The sequence below is a fragment of the Athene cunicularia genome (assembly GCF_003259725.1).
Source record: "Athene cunicularia isolate RWA chromosome 18 unlocalized genomic scaffold, athCun1 chr18_part1, whole genome shotgun sequence".
NCBI classification, from domain to species: domain Eukaryota; kingdom Metazoa; phylum Chordata; class Aves; order Strigiformes; family Strigidae; genus Athene; species Athene cunicularia.
Window position 1 is genome coordinate 2,499,659 of NW_020799123.1, and position 23,018 is coordinate 2,522,676.

Sequence of the window (23,018 nt, forward strand, 5' to 3'; positions counted from 1 at the left end):
GTAGTGAGGGGAGCAGCGGCCCCGGGGGGGGCAACTGAGAGAGGACGGGGCGCCGGGGGGGGCAAGTGAGGGCGGCTGGGGCACCACGGGGACAGCTGGGGGGTCTGGGGCACCACAGAGGGAAACTGAGGGGGACTGGGGCACCACAGAGGGAAACTGAGGGCGTCTGGGGCAATTGAGGCAATTGAGGGTCACTGGGGCACCACAGAGGGAAACTGAGGGGGACTGGGGCACCACAGGGGCAGCTGAAGGGGTCTGAGGCACCACAGGGGCAGATGGGGGTGTCTGGGGCATCGTGGAGGTGTGGGAGTGGGGTCTGAGGGCAGTGTGGGTCAGCTGTGGGTCACGGGGTGCCAGCAGGCAGGCTGAGGGGAGGGCAGGGCACCGTGGGGGCAGCTGTGGGGCAGCCATGGGTCTCTGCCGGGGCCGTGGTGCTGTGGGGTGCGCCAGGAGCTGGGGGTGCGCAGGGTCCCTTCAGCCCCCCTCACTGCCTCCTCGTTCTCCCCATGCCCGACATCTTGAGAGACAAATGCAAAGTTAAGAGCAGGAAAAGTTGGATGGAATAGTAGGATTTTTAATTTTTTTTTTCTGGTAATTACCCAGCTTACTAGAATAAGAGTTTAATTTCAAAATAAAATTAGCTCGTTGCATAAAATGCTGTCGTAAACACTCCTGTGACCCAGGGATGGGGGCTAGGCACCAGGGTTTCTCCAACCAACTGCCTTCTTGGGAAATTTGTGGCTTTGCAGCTATTTTGAGGCAGGTCATGGCAACGTGGACTGGTGATGTGGCCCCATAAATCAGCAGGTGCTGCTGGAGAACCCTCTGTGCTGAAGGGCTCAGACCTCTGGGCCAGTGAAATCTGGTAGCTGCAGGAAGCACAGCGCTGTCCAAAACATGTAAAGGTGACCCTGGAGTTTTGCACAGGGTTGTTCTGTTGAACGGTTTTGGGGAGAACTGGAAAGCTCTTGGTTTTGCCCTCCTTGTGGGATAAACCTTAGGGAACATACAACTTGCCCTTAGGGAGTGTGATAAGCAAGGCCTCTGGCAAGGAGGTGTTGGGGAGAGGTTCAGCCTGCTCCGGGGACTGTGTGCTCCAGGCAGGGGAAGAGAATTTGCCTGCAGCCCCCAGAAACCTTAAAGCCAGCAGATCTTTCACTCCTTTCTCTTGCAGGGCATGTACCCTGTGGTCTGATCTGCCACCCTGATAAGGAGCACATTCTCTATCCCCTGGGATGTACTGTGGTTATTCAAGAGCTGGACAGTAAGCAGCAGACTTTCTTGCATGGTCACACCAATAATGTCTCCTGCGTCGTCGTGTCCAGGAATGGGCTGTACGTTGCTTCTGGACAAGTCACTTTCATGGGCTTTAAGGTGGATAATGCTCTATTTCTAACTACATAATACTGACCAAAGAAATTGGAGTTGGCTTGCCAGTGCTGGGAACACCTTTTGTCTATTTTTTATTTTGTTGGAAAACAACAAAAGAGGGAGGATGTTGCAGAAAATGGGAATCTGTGGCTAGTCCATTGCTGGATGTGCCTTCGTGTTTTTGTAAAGTGTTATGCCTTCTCCTTAAGACCGGGATAACTAGATTGAGCAGTCTCTTAATTATGGTCCTTTTTATCCAAAGTGCGCACATGTGGCAGCCTAAATTTCATTACATTAATTAATAGAGGGTGTATTTAAAGTGGTACCTGAGTTCCCGAGCTGCTTGGGACTTTCAAAAGCCCTTGACAGGTACTTACCTGCATTTTTAGACCTCTAAAGTTCTTTATGGTTTCATTTTTTTCCTATTTGAAAAGACCCTGAGACATCTGGAAGGAAGCAAGTATTAGTGGTTTCAGGGTAAATTTTGATTCTGAAATGAAGTAAAGCTATTCAAGCAGTAAGATGGAATAATGCTTCTTGCAGCACCTAATTTGAAGCAGTTTTGTGTCAGTGGAGTGCTGGCCTGGGTAGAAGCTAACCTCAGGCTGGGCTCCTTCTAACAGCTTTCCTGCCTTTTTATACCTAATCCTGTGTGTTATATCTAATGCTCTGGCTTTGACCCCTCTGCTTTGCACCTCAGGCAGACATAATTCTGTGGGATTTCCAGAGGAAGGAGTTACTTGCTCGGCTGTCACTTCACAAGGGTAAAATTGAAGGACTAGCGTTTTCTGCAAACAGCCTTTATCTCCTGTCACTGGGAGGCCAGGATGATGGCAGGTAATGATTTCCACTTCTTGCCACACAATTTCCTACAAGGTGTAAGGCTTTGAAGAATGGGCTTAGGGAGTACTCGCTCCTCCCTCTTCTGGCAGTCTGACCCTTGCTCCTGCTGGACGTCTCTCCTCAGCGATCCCACTCTGTCCGATGGAAGCTGGTTGGGGACCGTGGGCAGGGCACAGGGCATGGGGGAGGATGAAGGCAGCAGCTAATTCTTACACTGGTGTCATCACCCAGAAACCTCATGAAGCCTGCACAGCTGGGTGGCTTAATGCACTGCCCTGACAAAGTATAAATTTTACCAAGGGCTTGCTTTGACACACAGACAAGTACCAGTGGAATAAAAAGTTCTTTTAAATCAGATTTTATGCGTGGCCTAAGATGTGATTTGAGTCTTGCTCAGCAGAAGGGATCTAAGAAATACAACCCCCTTTAGTTTAGGAGCAGGGGATGTAAACTGCAATTCCACACACTTGTGATAAGCTTGTCTTGGGTGAAATCTCTATGAAGTGACTTTTATGTGTATCCTGTTGGGAACAAACTGCAGGAAAATGTTTCATCTTGCTTTTGTTTTTAAGTAATATCAAAAAGTGAAGCTGTTTAAAGCCTCTCCTTCTCCTGCAGCGTGGTTGTGTGGCATATTGATAAGAGAGAGGCTGTCTGCGGGAGCCCTGCCTCGGCATGCAGCGCGGGCAGTGCGACGGTCGTGGTGTGCTCCAGCTGCAGAGACGAGATGTTTGTCACTGCTGGAAAGTAAGGCTTTATTTAAATGAAAGACCTGTTTCCTTTTACAAAGAGTCTTTACTCAAATACAAGGAAACTTAAGCAACTGTGTGCTTGTGTTTTTTCTTTTTGCTCTGAATGGACCCACGAATATCCATCAGCTTGTCCCTTTAAGGCATTTCTGCTTGTTCTACATGTAACAATGTGCTTTCAAAGCAGCACACAAGGATCCACGTGCGTCACTTTTGTTCCTGATAGCAGGATTTTGTACTTAGCATTCCCCATGCAGTATTTAAAATATTTAGTTGCCAGTGTTTACACAAGAAAAGCAGTCAATGAGTGGCTCTGAACAATGGTTAATTAATGTAGAAACAATAATATCTTGCAGGTTGTTGGATCATCTCCTATCCTCACCAGAAGTGATGTACAATTGGTCACTGGCTTGTAACAAAAGTGGGTACAAAAAGTCACATTTTGCATGGATTTGAGACAGCCCCCATATATTTAGCCTGACGTGTAAACGTGTTGAGGACCTGCACCTCTCTTTAAATCAGGGAAGGCTTTGGATGCCCTTTGCTGCAGCAGTACTTATGAGTGCCAGTCTTTGCAATTTTAGCACTTTGTTAAATGTAAGGGCAACTGTGTGCAAAGATTTTATATTGGCTCCTATGTTGTCAGTTAAATTCTGCTAGAAAACAGTTGAAAGTGTCCTGTACTGTTCATTTCCCACTTTAGGAACTAAGATTTCCACAGTATGTGGAAATGAAGTGTCAAGGTTGTTACATACTCCTCCATAATCCTTATATATATTTTTAATGAACCTTTAAGATTTTTGATTTACCAAAAATGCCTTTTCCACTGTCTCTTACAGCAACTGAGACTTTCTTCTGGCCTCTCTGATACTGTTCTTTTCCTTCTTATTAAAATTTCAGAATAATGTAGCCTTGTAAAGGCTTTTTAATTCTTCTAGTAGTGAAAAAACTTAGATATTTCTGCATATATGGATTTGATCCCACTATATTCATTCTTATAGTGGGACCATTCGAGTATGGGAACTGGATCTAGCAAATAGGAAAATCCACCCAACTGAATGCCAGACAGGGCAACTGAGAAGAGTGATCATGTGTGTTAAGGTAAGTTTCAGCCAAATGATTTGGCTAAACCAATAAACTCTCTATGGACTGCAGAAAAACCACAAACTTTTATGGTAATGCTAAAAATGCCCATCACAACTGCATGATGGCAGTGGAGTTACTAAGTGTTGGCTCATGGCAGATGGTCTCCCACAGTTTCTTTATCCTCGGAACGAGTACTTTGAATGCTTCTGAAGAGAAGCAGCATGTATTTTAGTCACAGGCTCTAGCTCCCAGAGAATCCTACTTCTGCTTCAAAATATTATCTAGATTTCCTTAGAAAATGTCTTGCATTCAGCAGTATTATGGATCTTTGAGTGTGATGGCATGAAAACATTGGCTTTATCCCCTCAGATTAAGTCTTGGCAATACACTGAAATAAAGCTATTTATGTAGTTCAGTGCTAGGCTTGGGACAAGTGTCTCATTATCTGGACCATGATCTTTTTTTTTTTTTTATGCTTTCCTATAGGTGGCAGATGATGATAATTATTTCTGTGTTGGCACATCAAGTGGTGATATTCTGAAACTGAATACAAACAACAAGCTGATGACTGACTACAGGCCCCAGAAGGAGAAGTTTAGCTTGGTGAGTAGCAGCTCTGTGACTTTAATTTTCTCCTTATCCTCCTCTTCGTTAGTAACTGAAAGTAGGGCAACCTCCAGGAGAACCATTACAAAGTTGATTCACAGACTAACCCTTCTTCTGTGCTGTTAGTGTCTCAGTCTTGATCCTGAAGTCTGAGGCTGTTAGCTTGGCTTTTTTTCAGTTTCAGTTGGCTCAGAATTTGGGTTTTACATGAATCTCATGGGTCATCCCACAGACTTTCTCTTATACTAAATCTGGTAAAAGTCTTAAAAAGTTAAAAATAAGCATGAAAATGGAGTAGCTCCTGAGTTGGGTTTTTTTTAGGGAGATGCTAGCTGGAGTGAGACAGAGGACATTCCTAGGAAGACTGGTAGAAGTGTTTATTTGAGAGGCTTTCCCACACTTATGCTATAAGGTCTTATATTCAGATCTTACAGATTGGTTAAATTGTCTGGGCCAAAATTTTCCAAGACGAGTGTTTGCCACAGGAAGAGTATTTTGGAAAACTATTCAAAACCCTACAATTGTTCTTCAAAAAACCCCAACCCCCTAGGTATTTATGTTTGTTTCACGTACCATTCCTCTCCCTTCCCTTCAGGAGGTCATCTTTTGGAAATTCTGATTCTGCCACTGATGAGGCAGAGGTCTTATTGAAAAAGGTAGGCTAGATAATATAGTTAAAGAGTTTATTATAATTCATATTGGGACAAAACAAGGTTACACAGGGTACATTGCTTCTATTGCTTTTCAACTTCTGAGTGCTTGACTTCATAACCCCAGAGTTCTTTTAACTTTGCTTTTTTGTCTATAATTGGACTCACGGATCTTAATATGAGGATCCCGAGACAGGAGTATCTCCTGAATAAGGAACTTTTGGCCTTTAATTGTACAAGAATCCTACATGCAGGGAGCCGTAATGGTAAACGGTCAGCACCAGATAGTACACTTGCTCTTGATTTCTCTTTATTTGTTGCGTAAAAGACTTCTTGTAGCTTCTCAGGTTATACCCAGCGGAGAGCATGATACCTAAGGAATTCAAACAGATACCTGAAACACTTTCTTGCATAAGGTTGAATGTATTTTGTGATTCTGTTATCAGTGATGAAAATCAGTGGGCAGCAAGGGCAGCAGTGCAGATGGAAGTACCAAACATACTGTTAGGGATGCCATGGGGAAGCTGTCCTAGAAAGAAGCAGATCTTGTCTGAGTATAAACAGAAGACTAACAAGTTCTGTAAGAAAAATTCAGAAGTAACCCCCAAAGAAGAAGCTACAACAGACTTATTTCTCCAAACCTTCTGAACTTTGCTTGTATCAACAAATGTACATACAAACCACACACATGCCCATTCAAAATGGAGTGTTTCTTGTGCTACAAATGTATGCCCACATCTCTGGGATAACTTGGAGCCACAGAGCAATTTGAAATATATTTCAATGTTTATTCCAGTAGGTTGGAGATGTCATTACTCATTTTTCCCATTTGCATTGTAGGAATGTAAGTAACGTAATTCTGTGCATCAATTAAGTGATGTCTGTATGTATTTTGTTTTCCTGATAGAAATTGTAAGTTTGCTGAAGGCGCATTAAATCTCTTGTGGGTATCTCTGTACTTCACGCTGTTAAGTTAGTCTTCTAGCAGGCATCCTGCAGGGCTTTGCACCCACACGGGACCCATGTCCTGGCTGATCTCTGCTGTCTCCTATGCCAACGTCTTGATGACTGAATATCAACTCCCCTTTTAAATGCTTGTATGCTTTGAGTCCTCCTACATCCAGTGGTGCATGTACCTTGCCTAGAGCTGGATCTCACAAGGTCCTGAACTCCCTTGCCTTGATGGGTGAAGGAAAGGTGCCGAATGCAATTGAAACAAAACTTCACAAAATATATACTTCCGAGGCCATTGCTAAAGAAACGATCAGATAGGGTCATTAGCAGAAAGCCAGGAAATATAGGGTTTGAAAGAGGGCCTAAGGACTCTTAGAAGAAAAGCAGAGCTCAAAGCCAGACCACAGTCCAATCCGTACCGTGAGGGGTTTTATCGTAAGGCAGATCCCTGGGAACCACAGTTTGTGGCAGAGACCTTTGGAACATCGTAAGCTTCAGCTGACATTGCTTCTGATAGTGAAAAGCTGAAGAAAAACAGGACCTTTGACTATGCAAGAGACTGACAAGATGCTAGGGAGCAGAGAAGATCCAGAAGTGGATCTTGTCACAGCTGCCTGCCAGCCTTGTGGATCAGATCTGAGCTGGTGGTAGGCGTTAATCCGACTTAAACTTTGCTTTTTAAGTATTATGTAATGGCAGCTACTTAAGATACAGCCCTGGTCATTTTGGGAGAAGGGAGAGAAAAGGAGACATTCACATTGGATGGAAATAACAAGCAGTTCCTCCAATCTCCTCCTTTACCCTGTTGCTTAAAAGGAACGTTTCTGCTCAAAGACAGGCTTTTCAATCAGACACATGCGCACCCCTATCACCCCTTCTCCTCTTGCTTGCTTCTTCCCTGCTCTCTTCCATCACTCTCACCAATGCAGTTTCCAGTGCCAAAATGGGAAATTCATCAGGGCAAACCTGTATTGTTGCAGTCTGAGAGGAGGTACTAGTACATTTTTATCTCCAGCTACTGTCAGATCCACTTTCATCCTTTCCATTTCTCCCTTCCTAGCTCTGTACCGTGATTCCCTTCCCACCCACCCATTTCACATCTCTGCATGCAAATAATACCTTGTCACTAGACTGTCAACAAGTCTTCGCTGAACACATGTAGGATCTAATGTTTTATGGCAGAATTTTCCAATTGTAGCATAGCCTTCAATGCCAGCAGAGGTATTTTGCAGATGTTTTTTCAAGACAAAACCACAGCATTTATCAAAATGAAAGTATTTGCATCCCTGTTTCTACACAATTTAGTACATTGTATTGCTAACCCTAGGAGAAGCGTTGATTCTTATTTCTTTCCCCCCTGCAGAGCTCTTTCTTGAAAAATGTAATTTAAATGTAGCATATTAGTACCTGTAACAAAAATTCTCCCCTCTCTCGCTGTGCAAAGCAAAGCTGCCACATAGCTGGTTTCAGAAGTGAGCCATGCTGTGTCAAGGCAGGCGTGGCTGCTCCAAGGCATGGCTTTTGGGACAGGCACGGCCTTTCCTAACCGGGCATTCCCTGCTCCCTGGCAGGGAGGTCAGCCCTACATCCTCCAGTGGTGGAACTGCCCCGGCCTCCCTCCCCGTGGAACCATTTTCATCACTTTGTTGCAATTCTGACTGAAAAGATGCATGTTTTTGAACGAACATTATCAAGTATCTCTGAAAATCTTGTTCACTGGGAAATTATGAACCCGCGCCATACCATGAAACTCTAAACCTGGAATCCACAGCCACCCCACGATGAGCTTATCTTTAAAGAAAGAGTTTAGACACTGCTTGGGTGAGGAGAAGATATTTATTGAAAATAAGTTTGGTCAACCTTAAAGGAATTTTGCCTTTAGATATGTAAGAATGTGTTTATTACGTAGGCATGATCTGAAGGTTTGTTTGTTTCTGTTTTGAAGAGGAGTGGCAGAACACTGCACTGATATGATGGAGCAACTTGTTTTCCATCTACGTGGTATTAAGTTTAAGTGCATTTCTGTAATGTTTATAAATACTGAAATAAACAACAAAATTAATTTTTATCCCTGTCACAGGCTTGAGGAGCTATAAGGCACCCATTCAGATGCAAAGTAGGATGTACAATTGCAAATGCACTTTCAGAAATAGATGGAGTGATTTGCATTGTTAAAAAAAAAAAAAAAGTTTGAAGGAGGTGTGGAGGTGTGCTGGAAGAGTTCATAGGGTGCTCAAGAACTTTGTGAGAGATCAGAATGGGCCAAAGAGCACACACCCCTGCAGGGGAGGGAATGGGCGGGCTGGATTTTTGTTGGTATTTTTATTTATAATCATACTTCAAAGCAGTGGTTTCTTTTTGTAAGAAGTAAATAATGAATGGTAATATTTTTAACCTCCTACATTAGACTCTGCATTTCATCTACAAGAGGTCTGGCAGTATATAAAATAGACTGTTCATCACATCGTTAACGTGAACTGCTCGACTCCATGAATAACAAGTGCAACACATAAAGCTATCTGTTTACTCATGGTGATTCAAAGAACAGACTGGACAAGAAAGAAGGACAATTACCAAGTTAAGGTTGAAATCAAACTCCGATGATTTTGAGAGCCTGTCAGTGGACCCTGGCCACTTTAAGGTGTTTTTTTTCCTGTCTTAATAATACCCGCTTCCCTCTGACATTGAAGAACTGAAGAGGATAGCTTGGAAAAATCAAAGCAGTCTTGGCAGTGCTGCAAAAACTCTAATTTATTAGCAAGTAGCAGGGAGCTGTAATCAGATAAACTACGTAGTCAGAGGTTTGGTTTCTAATGCCGCCACCTGCCATAATGCTCCAAAGGGCATTTGAGGTGGAAGTCTTTTACAGGAAAAACTGCAAAACAGTAGATCAAAAGACAATTGATGGGCCTATGATAACAGAGGACTCACAAAATGCTGCCAACACCTCATCGGAAATTTTTAAAAATGTTGTTCAGAAACAGTTCTGCTTGTGGATCATATTTCTAATTAAAAAGAATCCCTTTGTTCTCATGCTTTTGCTAAGAATATTTGCATGAAACCTGGCTGCCTGCCTGGTAGTGTTGTGATAGTATGGCATAAAATCCTCTCTGGAGGTCGTGTTTTGCACAGTGATCAGTCCTGATATTACAGGAGACTGTGGATATGCTACTGGTGGAGACAGATTAATGAAGAAACCCAGTGTAATTAAATTACGAATCAGGATTTTTTTTTCTTTTTTTTTTTTTCCCTGCAATCCACATTTATTTGATGCTGAAGTTAAATAGTCCTTAAGCTGATGGTAGGTGGTTGCAAGGCTGCTTGTTTTGCCAGCACTGGAATGTCCAATTACATATATGGTGATTATTTTTTCTTCAGAAAGTATAAACAAGACTTTAAAAACAATCAGTTGCTTCTCTTTGGTTGGACAATGAACCAAAATAATTTTTCCGATTTCATTAGACCTTGTCTGTGGCTTTTGCAACATCCTTTCTGGGTCCAAATAGCTCAAATGTCCATTTTTGGTTTTTCTTCACTTCCTCTCTCATCTTCCTTAGAACTTCAGTCCTTTACACACCAAAAATCAACACTGTCTGCCTTTTATTCTTCTAAAGGCTCTGAAAGTGTTTAATCCTGAAAATTTACTGGGGTTAGTCCGGATTAATGCTCAAAAAGAATAGGGTGCTGGGTGGTGCTGCTTAAATGTCAAACTTTATCATAAAGTGCTGACACCTGTATTTGTGTAAAAATCACGAGCCAAGCACATGACAATGATTTCTTCCTAAAGAATAAATGCAGAATTATTCTGATTTGCTTCTTGGTTACTCTTTGAGAATTCACCTCTTCATGCTTTCACAACACTAAATGCTAGAGGTGTTTTCTTTTTCCTAGAAAAAACATCAAACAGAAATTGTTATTTTCACATTTGGCTCTATGAGCTTGGCTTAAAGAAAAAATCATAATACTGTGAAACTGCTGGTACTATCACAGCAGTTGGCAATGCTGCCTATTAAGCTAGGCAGTGGCAAATGATGCTGCAGTCTATATTGCAACTTAAAATGTCAAGCTCAAATGACACCTTACAAGTCACGGGGAGCCTGGAGCTGCTACAAGCTGACCTCTTGTACACACTTGCTTCATGACAGAACTTAGTTTTCAGTCCAAGTCTTGATGGCATAATGCTCCTTTATTTCTTTTTTTTTTTTACTTTTTCCATTTCATTCATGTGTATCTTCCCCCAAGATAGTAGGGATATTTTTCTGAGTAAGAATATTGGGATTTAACCCCACAGAAGCAGTTTCACCTCTCTTGTAGTCTGTTTGGGAGTCTCTCAGGTTTTCAAGAATTAATCAGTTGTCTTATATACAGAAGAGTAATATTACTTAACAGGTAGCAGAACTGAAGCAGAGACTGACTTTTCTTATACTTGAAATTTTGTGGCAAGGCTAAGGACAGTTTTTTGGTTTTTTGCTGTTTTTGTTTGGGTTTTTTTACTGTAGTCTGGTACTTCATCCACAGAAAACCTTTTCTCCTTTTTCTAATGGCTGACCTCCTGTTGATCTACTCATCTTGGCAAACAGCAGAAACCCATGCTGACAAAGGGCTGACAAATGTGTTTTATTATTAATAGGTGGGAGATAAGATTGCATCTTTCAGACAGGGAGAGAGACCTGGGACACAGAGAATCTGTCCTAAAAGCAGCTGTAGAGAAGGATGCTTAGGCTGAGTTTTATCCTCAGTTGTTTTTGTGTCTGATAGATGAAGAAACAGTGGAAGGAAAAGTGAAGGCACTAATACGAAATTTATTTATCGTGTGTATTGCTGGAATGAGGTAAGGATATGAAGGCTAATATGTGGTTCCAGCTGCTCTGAAGGATCCATGATGATGCTATTTACTTGTTTCTCATACTGTAGTAGTTCATACATACCTGTAATTAATAACTCCTCTCCCTTCTTCCTCTAGAGAGTCACTCTTCAGGCTAGGTCAGTCAAAGAATACTGATAAAGGCGTATTTGAGTGACATAAGCACTGCCATCGGGACCGTGATAGAGACTCCGTTGTGCTGTTCAGCATGGCTGCAGCAATAAAGAGACTCTGCTTCCATCCAATTGTGTTTTAATCCTGTTTTCTCCTAGGGAGTCACAGCTTTGCTTTTGCTGAAGACAGGAGATGTAATAGTCGGCACCGGAGGAGGGATTGTAGCTCTCTGTAAAGGCTCAAACTACAAAGTAATGAAGTGAGTTTGTAGATGGGAGAATCAGGAGGGTAGGGGTGGTGCTTCCCCCAAAGGGTCACACTATAAGAACCAATAATTTCTACATAAAGGCATAATCCAAATAAATCTGTTTTTCAGTCCTGCAGACAAAATAGACAGTATGGTTCCAGCACAATGAAGTTGAAGCAGACTGAAAATTACTGCATGCATTTGCACAGAAGTGAATTGCCCTACTCATCACTCACTTTAAATGACCATTGTTCCCTTTTAGGCATTAGGAGTCAGATCCTAAATTGATGCAAAGTGAGACAGGTCTGTTGAAGTCAGTAAAATTACACTTATTTACGCTGGCTGAGAAAGAGCAGTATTTGCCATCTAAAAAAGGGTTTATTGGAGGACATGGGATCATAAAGGAGGGCTCCACTAACGTTATACTCACGTGTCTGGAAGTGCTGGAGTACGTGCAAGGCTTTTTTCTGCATACAAAATAGAAAGCTGCAGGTGTTGTTTCCCTGTACGTGATTTGAAAATTGGGCCCGCAGCTATTCATTTGGCATTGCTTGAGTAGCCAGCTTAAGTGTACAGTTCTGCAAGCTTAGCATTGTACAACTGAAACTATTCCCAGAAGATGTAAGCTGTCTGGAAATATTCTTGAAGATGGGATATTTCAGTGCACTTGAGCAAGAATATCAACAAAGATGTTGTTACCTTAGGCCCTGGTCCAGAAAACAAAGTCTCCAAAGCACTGCCTTTGCAAGCCCTGGCAGAGTAGCAGATGGAACAGGCAAGATCATATGAAGTATTAAAATGTGACTGAGAATGAAATGTTAGTCCTGACCATGTTCTTGCGTATTGATATCACAGCCTAGTGTGGAGCTTTTGGGGGAAGCAGGGAAATAAGACTCTATTATCAGAAGCTGGAAAATAAGTGCATCGAGGTCAATGTCAGGCCAAACCTCTGCTTTCTCTTACAGGAAAATACAAGTTCAAGGCGCTGTCACTTCCCTGACACATAGAGGTCAGGGTCACCAGTTCTTTGTAGGGACAAATGAGTGCCAGATTTATCGAGTTAACTACACTGCGTTTAAAGAAGAGCTGATTGCTGCCTGTCACAACGAAGCTGTCCATGATATCGTTTTCGCTTGGTGAGTATGACTGGCTGGGATGCTTTTGGCTGGCAAAGAAGTTCGAGTAAGGTGCCAGTAAGGTCAGGATATCTACATAAACACCCTTTAAGCAGCAGAAACCCAGAGTTTATTAACATCCCTATGGGATGATTTATACTGTAACCTACCGGTGAAGTACAAGGGTGATGGTGAGCTGCCAGTTGAAAACAGAAGGCAGCAGTTCAGTTTGAGAATTGGAAAAATCATCGATGTACAGAAAGAATTCTAAACAAAAAGACTAGAATTAATTATGTTTGGGTAATGGCAGTGATGGCAACCTCCCCTTTTCTGCTAGGGTTGGTGCTACGAGACTCGGGCCTCTTAGTCTGCCAGCAGTGTGAATCCTGAAAGTCTGCTTTTGTGTACCCTGTTGCAGCTACAGCTTGTAGAGGCGTCTGCTTTCCTACCCACCTGTACCATCAGCTGAAACCTGACTAACAGAGCTGTTCAAAGAGGCTTTCTGGGTCTCTCAGCCTCACTTAAGATTTCATGTTTGACAATATGTTACATTAAATTCTAGGCTTGTGATGAGAGATGCTGGGTATTCTGGTGTGTCTTCTGTCTGCTTTTGTCTTGTGAACAGACAGCAAACATTCCCTCTTCCTGTGCAGTAGGATCGTGACACTTTATTTAAAATAAAAATCACAATGTATCAGTTGTTTCCTCTCGAAATGGAGAATGGGAGTTTGATCCCGATGAAAGTTTTTATTTTTGGTGTGTTACTGCATTGCTTCTTGACACAGCACAAAGGATCAAATCTTATCAAGGTACAGTAAAGTGCACAAAGCAAGAAGCACTCCTCCCTGCTTGTCACCAGTCTGAAAAATCCACATCCTTTAAAGAGAAAATGAGAAAAATCATTTGGAGCTTTAGGGTAATATGATGCTAATATACCTGACTGACACATCTGTGTCATAGATATTTGGATGAGCTGGATTTAGTGATCATTGTAAGGACTACAGTACTACATCCTTGCACAGATGTTTAAACTTTTCATTTATTGAACAGAGTATATCACTGATTGGGAAATACAGTCTTAACTTCCCTGTTCTGGCTTATTTCAGAATACTTCAGTAGCTGATGTTATAAAGCATCCGCACAAGCTGGGCTTGAAAGGGGCCACACTTTTTTTGTGCCAGTTTTCTCTGTCCGGATTCATCTTTCCGGACGTTGATGGTGATGCTGAACAAAAGCTTGTGGTACCTTTCTAGATTTCACTTTCAGTCATATCCCTAGGATGTATGGTTTAGAGCTTATTTCAAAGCATTCAGTCCCATAGCTTTTGAAATGCTGCAGGTCTTTTTTTATTCAAACATGTATAACAAGTATATTGCGAACAGGCTTTTGCCATTATTTCTATTGCCTTCAGTGATGCTGAATAGGAATCATCCAGTAAGCAAGATAAAAAATGACATCTTTATAATATGAGGCTGCTGTTAGTCCCTGATGTTGAATCTGGGCAGTCAGCACCTCTGCACCCACTTTTGTATCTATTATATACAACATGTGAGGTTGTTTAGAGATTGAATATGGGAAATAAATGTCACAACTTGCAAAAAGTAGAAAGAATTCTTTTAGTTTCACTTTAAATGTTCCTTAAAATGAATCTTTGAGTAGCATCCAGACCAGGCGAATTTTGCTTGAGAAAGGTGGTCCTACAAAAAGGGCCTTTGTCTTAACCACTGTGATCCCTATTGGGAAAATTACAGTTGCACATTAGAAACAGCTGAGCTTCAAAGGATAATTTAAGGTCTAACGAAGAAAGAAGCATTTTCTGTATGCACCTCCTCATTATCTCTCTGAATTCTCCAGGGGAACTTCTGACTTGTTTGCTACCTGCTCCAAAAATGATATTCGAGTGTGGTACACCCCAGAAAACAAGGAGCTCCTACGAATTGTCATCCCCAACGTGATCTGCCATGCCATAGATTTTATGAGGGATGGCAAGAGCATCATTTCAGGTAATGGGCAGTCCAGACCCACAGTTGAGTCCAGGCTTCAAATGATGCCAAATTTAATAGACATCAGTATGTCAGAATGAAGAGAGGATTAAATTGGAAATGGGTTTAAATTCAGTTCATCACTTGACCGAAAGGCCTCTTTGCTTGCAGCTGGTCCGCTGAACTTTGCTCACAGCCCCATTATCGCAGTGCTGTAGTTACAGTGTACATGGAAGGCAAGGTTTGGAGACTTTGCTTTGGGTGTGAATTCCAGCAATTCAAAACACAGTTCAGTCTTATTCAAAAGTTCTAAAATATTAACCTTGTTGTATGCAACAGCTTAACCTTTGCATAAAGCTGCTACCCATCGCCATATGCAAATCATAGGAACTACTGCAGTCCTAGAGGAGTGATGCAGTCCCCCCATTGTTACCAAACCAATTTGTCCATAGCCAGAATCAGAAAGAAATTACATTTTAATAGTTTATTTAGGGACTATAGCTCTGCAGCCTCATCTACAGTACAGAGGTTTTTACTTATCTATTGGTGATCTAACAGTGTGGGCCTTATAGAGGAATTTAATAAAACAAATGGGTTCATTTGGAAATGAAAGAGGGGCAATAATATGAGGAAAGTCTGTGCGCTTGGGTAATCTGTTTCTTTATATTCATCAGCTTGGAATGATGGGAAGATCCGTGCCTTCATGCCAGAGAGTGGACGGCTAAAGTATGTGATTAACCATGCCCATAGCTTGGGAGTGACAGCAATTGCTGCTACAAGTGACTGTAAACGGATCATTAGTGGAGGAGGTGAAGGACAGGTAATTTTTGCTTAAAAAACCTGGAGCAGCTCTGTGCTCTCATCACAGGGCCTGCGAATTGTCGGTAAGTGCTTAGTCAGAAAGTGAGCTATTCTTAGCTTTCACTTGAGCAAAGGACTGAGTTGGAGAATATTAGCCTTTGATATATGCAAATCTCTTGCTCTCAGAGGGCATAATGTAAAACAATGCCCCCATTTCTTCTGCCATGGTAGTCTTGGAAATCCTTCTAATGCAGAATATGCTCCTAATCCTCTTTGTTCATTTGTCTCTCCCCTATATTTGACTTATCTGCATTAGTCATTGTCTGCAAGCCTCCATCTAACTGTGCTGTAGCACAGATTTGCTTTCTGTCATTGCCTGGGAAGTCTTAGTCCTGTCCCAATTGACCTGTATGAACTCATTTAATAGCACAAAGTTCACTTTATATCGCTATAGTGTCTATGGGGTAACTTCCTAATTTTATAGGATGGTGCTATCTGGTTTAGGTGATGATGTTAATAAAAGACTCTGATAACAGCTCAATTTCTAATACAATTATGGAAATGTCTCAATACAAATAATGTTAAAAATCAGAAAATCATACTTGTGCAGTTCAACAATTTTTTTCTGTCCGTGCAAAACAAACACCACGTCCTTTTATTACTTCATGTACTTCATATAATTGTGGACCTTTTCAGTCTGTAAAAGTGGCACTCTTCTCCTAATGTTTAAATAATTTAAACACAGGGGGTTTATTTATATTAAAAATAAATAATTAGACTTGGAAGGCTCATTTTCAGTTTCTTTCCTTGCTTTGGACTTGCTCTCTGCATCCTGACAAAGACTCAAAACCAGACATTGAACTGCACATGGATTCCTGACTGTGATTTAACCACTCTGTGTTTTGTGTACCCTGATCTCAAGTGTTCCATGTGCTGTGCTGGAGATTGCACAGGAAGTCTTGAAGAGTGAGGAATTGAATTGAGGTCTTCCAAATCTCAGGCTAATGTCCTAATCATTGAGCCATCTTTCTGAATCATTCTGCACCTCAGCTCTTCTGTAAAGCAGCAGTGCTTTATCTCGCTGCATAAAGACATTAGAGATGATGAGCCACTTCAACCCTTCACTAATAAAAGAACAGATAAGTACTTTGGATGATTAGCTCTAGAGGATGCAAAAGATGGAGGGCCTAGATTCTGTATCAACACACACAGAATGGTGCAGGCTCTGGTTAGTTGATCTCTGAATTGAAAAAGACAGCTGAGACAGAATTACAGCTAAAGGTTGGTTAGGTAAAAATGAGGACTGGAGGGGAGCACTTGCAGTATTCATTCAGAACACAAAAAAAAAAAGTGTTCTGAAATGCTAATGGTCCTGTCAAAAGCAGTCATCTGAAAGCTGTGACTTTCAGGGTTGCTTAAGGGATCTGGATCCTCTGATCATTTAGCAAGTGGGAATTAGACATCCAGATCCTGTAGTTAACAGCATCAGATTTGAAAACTTGGAAGGTCAGCCCTCTCTGTTGTCGTTGTCTAAATTTCTAAATTTTCACTAGGATTTGTCCTTAGTGGAATGTAAAAGTGAATAGATATCATGAAGTTTGGCACTAGTGAGACAGTAAATGCAAGGTGTGAAGGATCAAGTCCTCAAAGCAGAAAGATTTTTGCTGTTACCACTACTGGGAGCAGAGGTGCTTTCAGGCACATATTTCACATCAAAGACTGAAAGAGCTGTTTTGTATTTACTGGCATTATATGTAGCACAAATAGCAGGTAGCTTTTTTTATATTCCATTTCAGAAGCCTTGCTCTTTGATCTTTAAAGCCCTGCTGGAAATATATCATGGACTAGATGCTTCTTTCTGATCAAGAGATGAGTAAACTGAAACATGGGAGAATGGGGACTTGGCAAAAACAAGGTCTGGGGTTAATGGTCAGGAATTCCTGGACCGAGTGGATTACACTCTCAAGAGTTCAGTTCAGTTTTATGAGTCTGCTGCATGAATAACCCACAGGAAAATAGAGACAGTCCGTTGAGAATGAGTTGCTGTATAAGAAGAGTTCAGGAAGGCCTGGGCATCCTCCTGAGCTCAGTCAGAACCAGGTGGAACAAGACCAAATGTGCGCTGCTGATTTTCAGGTGAGAGTCTGGGAGATTCATGAGAGGATTCACAAACTGGGGGAAATTCTGAAGGAACACTTATCTGCTGTGTCCTGCATTAAGATTAAGAAGGACAACCAAGAGTGTGTCACAGCCAGCCTTGATAGGACGTGCATCATCTGGGACATTGTGTAAGGAGACAGATAAGTATTGCAAGACACTTAAAATGCTGGTAATGTCTCTGTTGGGTCACTGACCTCTTTGGGATACCACATAGCGAGGGGGAGGGGAAAAAGAGCATTAGGAAATAAAAACTACCAGAAAAAACAATCAAGTCATGGAACGTAGAACCTCCAATGCTAGAAAGCTTCAGAAAAGTTTAGCAAACATTTGTCTCAAGTTGTTTTCTTGTATCGGATCCTGCTTGGACAAGGGGGTGGAGCAGGTGCTTACCTAAGTTTCCCACTAGCTCAGTTTTCCAGCACTTTATGACTCTCATCAAGCTCCTGCAGATCTGTAGGTAAGCATAAGGACATTTTTGCATAGTGAATAGCACCTAGAAAGCATTCTAGATTAAAAAATTAATTCAATATGACAGCAGATCAAAAGTCTTACAAGGCAGCTGTGATGGGGAAAAGAACTGATGACCCTAACAGGCTTCATGAAACCCTGAACTGAACCTGAAAATATCCAAGCAGAAGATCTGATGTATAAGCACAGCAGAGATAGTTCAGGCAGTCAAAGTTCATTTTTTGACCCTATTGCTCTATCCTGTTTTGGGGCTGTTTTGCAGACGTTTTATAAGAAAACAAATGATTCTAGCCAACACATTGTTCAAATGTGTGTGCTATCATCCTGAAGAGTACCAGATCATCACCAGTGGAACAGACAGAAGGGTAAGCAAAACTGCAGGAATTCTGTCTGCAGGAATTCCAAAACACAAAGTCTGGCACTTGTTACGTGATGAAACTCCTGTACCTCCACAGAAGGTTGTGTTACAGGGCAGTGCTGAAATCTGCCTGCTCTTGGTGCACAACTGAGCCCTCCTCTCTGGTCTGCTCTCCAGATTGGATACTGGGAAGTGTTTGATGGCTCTGTGATCAGAGAATTGGAAGGGTCTACATCAGGTTCCATCAACGGAATGGACATCACATCAGATGGGGCATACTTTGTCACGGGTGAGTGGTGGCTAAAACTAGAAAAGAGGAGGTCATATTAAGACCAGGAAAAGCAAGGCAGTGAACCAAGGATCTCAGTAAAGACAGAAAAAAATGGAAAGGAGGGGTCAGCTAAAGGGGAAAATAAAATGAATCATTGAAGAAAAATACTTAGAAAAAGTCTGTGGTTCAGACTTGGAACATACTGTAGTTGAGTCTTACAAGGTGTAATGTAAAGGCGAAGACAAAGTTCAGATGTCTCCAAGGGAGTACAGGGTTTCATCTTGCCCTGCTCCTCATTTAGTTCAGTGGTGTTCCCCGTGCACTTGACTGATTTGCTCAAGTGTCCGACTCCAGAAGCCTGGCAGTCTCTGTCGCTTCACAAGTGGGAATGGCTCCAGGCAGCCTCAGGCTCACACGTTCCCCGCCCTTGTGACATCTCCTCTGGGAGCCCCGCACTAGCACGGTGGAGACACAGTGTTGTGTATATTGGCTACCATTAAAAAACACAGATTTGGTGTCAGTACCAGTTGGTTTAGATTAAACTGATAAATGAATGTTGGTTAAGAGCATTTCGAAGGTCCTCTGTGTTACTGGTACCGCTTACTGGCTGTAGCTCCCTGTGATCTGCTGGACACTACTGGACACTGGCTGTCTACTTCAGTTGAAAATAATTTGGTTTTACTATAATGCCCAAGACAATGTGTCCCACCTTTCCTAAATCAAATGAATGCCCACGTATTCCCCTTCCTGCCATCCGGGAACAAAAAGCAGCAGAACTCTCTGTAATCATTTGTTCTTCCTTTGTGCCCAATGCAGGTGGTGATGACCGTCTGGTGAAACTCTGGGACTACAACGAGGGTGCAGTGACTCACACTGGAGTGGGCCACAGTGGCAACATCAGCCGTCTCAAGATCTGCCCTGCGAACAAGTACATTGTGAGCGTCAGTGCAGATGGTGCCATCCTGCTCTGGAAATACCCAGACTCGCACTAACAGCTGGCACAGGAGCTGGTAGGCTGGTACTTCCTCCACCAGTCCTAGCAACTCTTCTCTCTTACAGCTGAGGCTGTTTTAAAGCATTTGTAGTATTAGAGGAGATACTATTTTTATCCTGTCTGGTATGCATTTACCAGATCCTTCAGATATCCTTGCTAGTGCTGAATAAATAGGTCTGATTTTTTCAGGGGGCTAAGATTTTGCTGTTCCTTTTAGATTGGTGTGAAAGGATTTGTCACTTCTGAAAATCATTTTGGCTGTTATTATAACACTTGCATGTTGTTCCTGCCACCTTTCCTGATAGTCTTCTAGCATAGTCGTACTTGTATGCCTGCTCATTTTTGTGGGCTCACTCTTGCTTTCACGTGGTCTTCCCCTCTTCCCTACCCCCTTCTGTCGCTTTCTTTAATGAATAACTTGTTGTGTAAATTCAGTCTTCTGTGTTCATTTTAATTTGTCTGGTCCTGAAAAAGCCCTCAGCTCCAACTCAGGCGTTTAACTGGGAAGCTCTTTTGAGTCAAGCTTTTAAATCAATGTTCTCAAAGGAATACAAGGATGTCGGGGCTTCTTCATTTGTGGTGTCCAATTTAAAACTCTCTTCAGGGGCCTAGTTTTCAAGGGTGAGAGTGTAGTCATTTCTAAAAATGCCTGGATGTTTCCAGCCAGACACACTCAAATTCCTGGTCACTGCCCTATTTTTTCGAACAGGCTCCAAATTTGCATGAAATATGTATTTAGTCTGAGAATGAGTACCCGGTATCGTATCTAGTATTAAAACCAACAGCTTTCAAGATACTGTTTGTTTAAAGATCAGTGTAGGCAGACAGCCTGTGAAGTGATGCAAGTGAAGTAAATATTTCTTTTGCAGGCACTGAAGGCCTGTGAGAATTCTGTCATAAATTAAAATGGCAGCAAAATGTTGCATTCTTTAATGCTAAGACGTACAAATGTTTTAGTTAACTAAGAGGATGATTTAAAGGCGGAGTCAGGTAGATACTGGCATACCTCTGTTGATAGCATTAGCTGTTCTGGTCGGCAGTGGGGCATAGGAATTTAAAGGTATGATTGCTCATTATTCCTTTTATGCCACTAAAAACATTTACTACTTGCAGCACAATAAGGGTGGATCCTTTTGGATTGGCTTGGAGGGTTTCTGTGCACATATGCTGTCCATCAAACACTGCACAAGTCATATTCCTTCTGGTTAAAATATCTCTGCTCTTATTAATGGAGTCTTTAGCAAAGGCATTAAGTAATTCTTTCCTCTTTTTCTTTGGAGTCAAGACCTGATGCTATGCAGCGATAAACACTCCAGCAGGTTTTACAAGCTCTGCAGCAATGCTTGCTGTGGTTTGGAAGGCAGGATCAAACCTCCGGAATGTGGGACAGACAGGCAAAACATTTGTACTTATGCTAGGAGAATGAAAACAGGAGTGGAGCCTGTGAGAGCTAGCCAGGCGGTCCCGAAGGCCCACGTCACCGCCAGCTCCCCACGCAATCCGAGGTGCAGGGTTTGAGATGCAGGCAACTGTCTGGCCAAGTTCCCTGTCAGCAAAGCAATTCTGTTCCCATCAGATCACACCAAAACTGTCACTACAGGTGGGAGAGGAATCCAGGTACCCACTGCGGAGCCAAAGTCTCCTTTTGGTGTGGCTGTTCTGGAGTGTAAAGACCAAACCCCTGTGTGCTCCTCCTGCACTAGCTGGTTCTTCATGGCTCGGAGGCAGCAAAGCGAGTCAGGCTGTCCTGAATCACCCGGTCACTGTCACCCGCTGGCTCTGCAGGTCAGGAGTCGGCATGCTAAGAGTAAAGGCTGCTAAAGCACCCTCTCTGTTACAGCCAGCCAGGAGGCTCAGGCCCTGTGTCTGCCACCTTGCAGATCTGAAAACTGAGAGCGCACATTCTCTGGAGAAGTCCTGTCCTAGTCATCTTTCTTTTCTGTGTGAAGCAGCACCACTTTATTAAAACCAGCCCAAATTTTAAGCATGGACACTGGCTGAATGTGCTTGCTCCCGGGTAGCCAGCCGATGTAGGTCACAGCCCAAGGTCGTGGCTGTAGCAGCAGCACAGCATCTCCCCTGTCAAGCTGTGCTCTGTTCCAACCTCACCCTGGTGCCCATGCCCAGAGCTGCCCCATCACACCCCTCCTGCTGGAGGGGACCATGGTCTGGGCCACTGCCCCATGTACTGTGTAGGAAATGCAGGCGATGACCACAAGTGACTGCAAGTAGCCATGTGACCTTTCAGTCTGGGAGTGCATTTGGAAAAGACGGGCCTGTGGCTGAGCCAGGCGCTGGCCAGCTCGTTGATTTTCCAAGCAGCACTCAGCTACGCAGCAGCGCTCACTCCCCCAGCACAACCTTTGCCCCTCCCGGCACATCTCACACAAGTGCTCAGAGCCGTCCACGCTCCTCACCACCTCCCCAGGGTCCCCCCGGAGCTTTACAGGTGGATGTGACCTACATGAACAATGCCAGGAAGCAGACTTGCAGATCAACCTGTGCTGCTCTTCCACCAGAAGGCAAATTGTGTTTGGAAAACGTGAACTGCAGTCACAAATTTCCCCATTATGCATTTGCCTGGTGGCAGGCACATTGTATTTTACAGCATGAATGTATTCATTACGCTATCATTAGTCATGAAGAACAGCCTGGTTAATAATGGAGATCTATAACACTCGTACAGAGAATCAGCCGTAACGAATGTGTTGTTACCATGAAGCGCTGGGGAGTTTCAGTGCCCTCCTCCTTGCCGAGGCGAAGGGAGCTAATGTCACATCGGCAAAAGCAAAGAGGTGTTGCTGGCAGAAGGAGGATTTGTGTGCCCACTGCGCCTGCTCCAGACATCTCTGCCCCTATATGTAGCCGAATTCTCATCGGTAGGAGGAACAGCCAGGGGCAGGGCAGAAATACATGGGCACCCTGGTTGCATAAAGCTCTCTCACACTGCCTTGATCGACTCCATGTTAAAGTGGAGATAAATTCTGGTCCCTGTTGGCCGGGGGGAGGGGATGAAGGGAACGTCAGTGAAAATCAGGCATGTGCCGGGTTTGGAAATGGCTTTCTAATCCTTATTGTGAGGGAGAAAAAAAGAAAGTTATGTTAAACAGACTTCAGTGATGTCTGGCTCTTGGTGAAAGCAGTCATCAGCTTTACGGTATTGGGCCACGTGTTGGGAGACCCGGGTTTCCAGCTGCATCAATTCACATCCCAATGCTGGGATCAGAGCCCTTTACCACCAAGAATTTGGCTTCCAACCCCCTGATGCTGTTCCCCCTCTGTGAGCTGCTTTCTCCTGGGCTCAGGCCACAGACAGCTGACGTACAATCCTGCAGCAAGGCTCGCATCACCCTTCTCGCCTTCCTGTCCTCAGCACAAAAGCTTC

The 23,018-nt window shown here is 43.1% G+C and overlaps 1 protein-coding gene across 1 annotated transcript in view; it reads left to right on the top strand.

The window, feature by feature from the left end:
• The window catches only part of CFAP52 (cilia and flagella associated protein 52), a 20,245-nt gene extending 191 nt beyond the window's left edge, over positions 1 to 20,054 (top strand). The window contains exons 2-14 of the mRNA XM_026861258.1: positions 1,175 to 1,374; positions 2,072 to 2,208; positions 2,833 to 2,961; positions 3,965 to 4,064; positions 4,536 to 4,652; positions 11,396 to 11,496; positions 12,450 to 12,620; positions 14,454 to 14,602; positions 15,256 to 15,401; positions 17,519 to 17,670; positions 18,273 to 18,375; positions 18,546 to 18,657; positions 19,456 to 20,054. Of these exons, the coding sequence (XP_026717059.1) occupies positions 1,175 to 1,374; positions 2,072 to 2,208; positions 2,833 to 2,961; positions 3,965 to 4,064; positions 4,536 to 4,652; positions 11,396 to 11,496; positions 12,450 to 12,620; positions 14,454 to 14,602; positions 15,256 to 15,401; positions 17,519 to 17,670; positions 18,273 to 18,375; positions 18,546 to 18,657; positions 19,456 to 19,631 (1,793 nt within the window). The 3' untranslated portion in view covers positions 19,632 to 20,054. The remainder of the gene's footprint in view (positions 1 to 1,174; positions 1,375 to 2,071; positions 2,209 to 2,832; positions 2,962 to 3,964; positions 4,065 to 4,535; positions 4,653 to 11,395; positions 11,497 to 12,449; positions 12,621 to 14,453; positions 14,603 to 15,255; positions 15,402 to 17,518; positions 17,671 to 18,272; positions 18,376 to 18,545; positions 18,658 to 19,455) is intronic.
• The last annotated feature ends 2,964 nt before the right edge of the window (positions 20,055 to 23,018 follow it).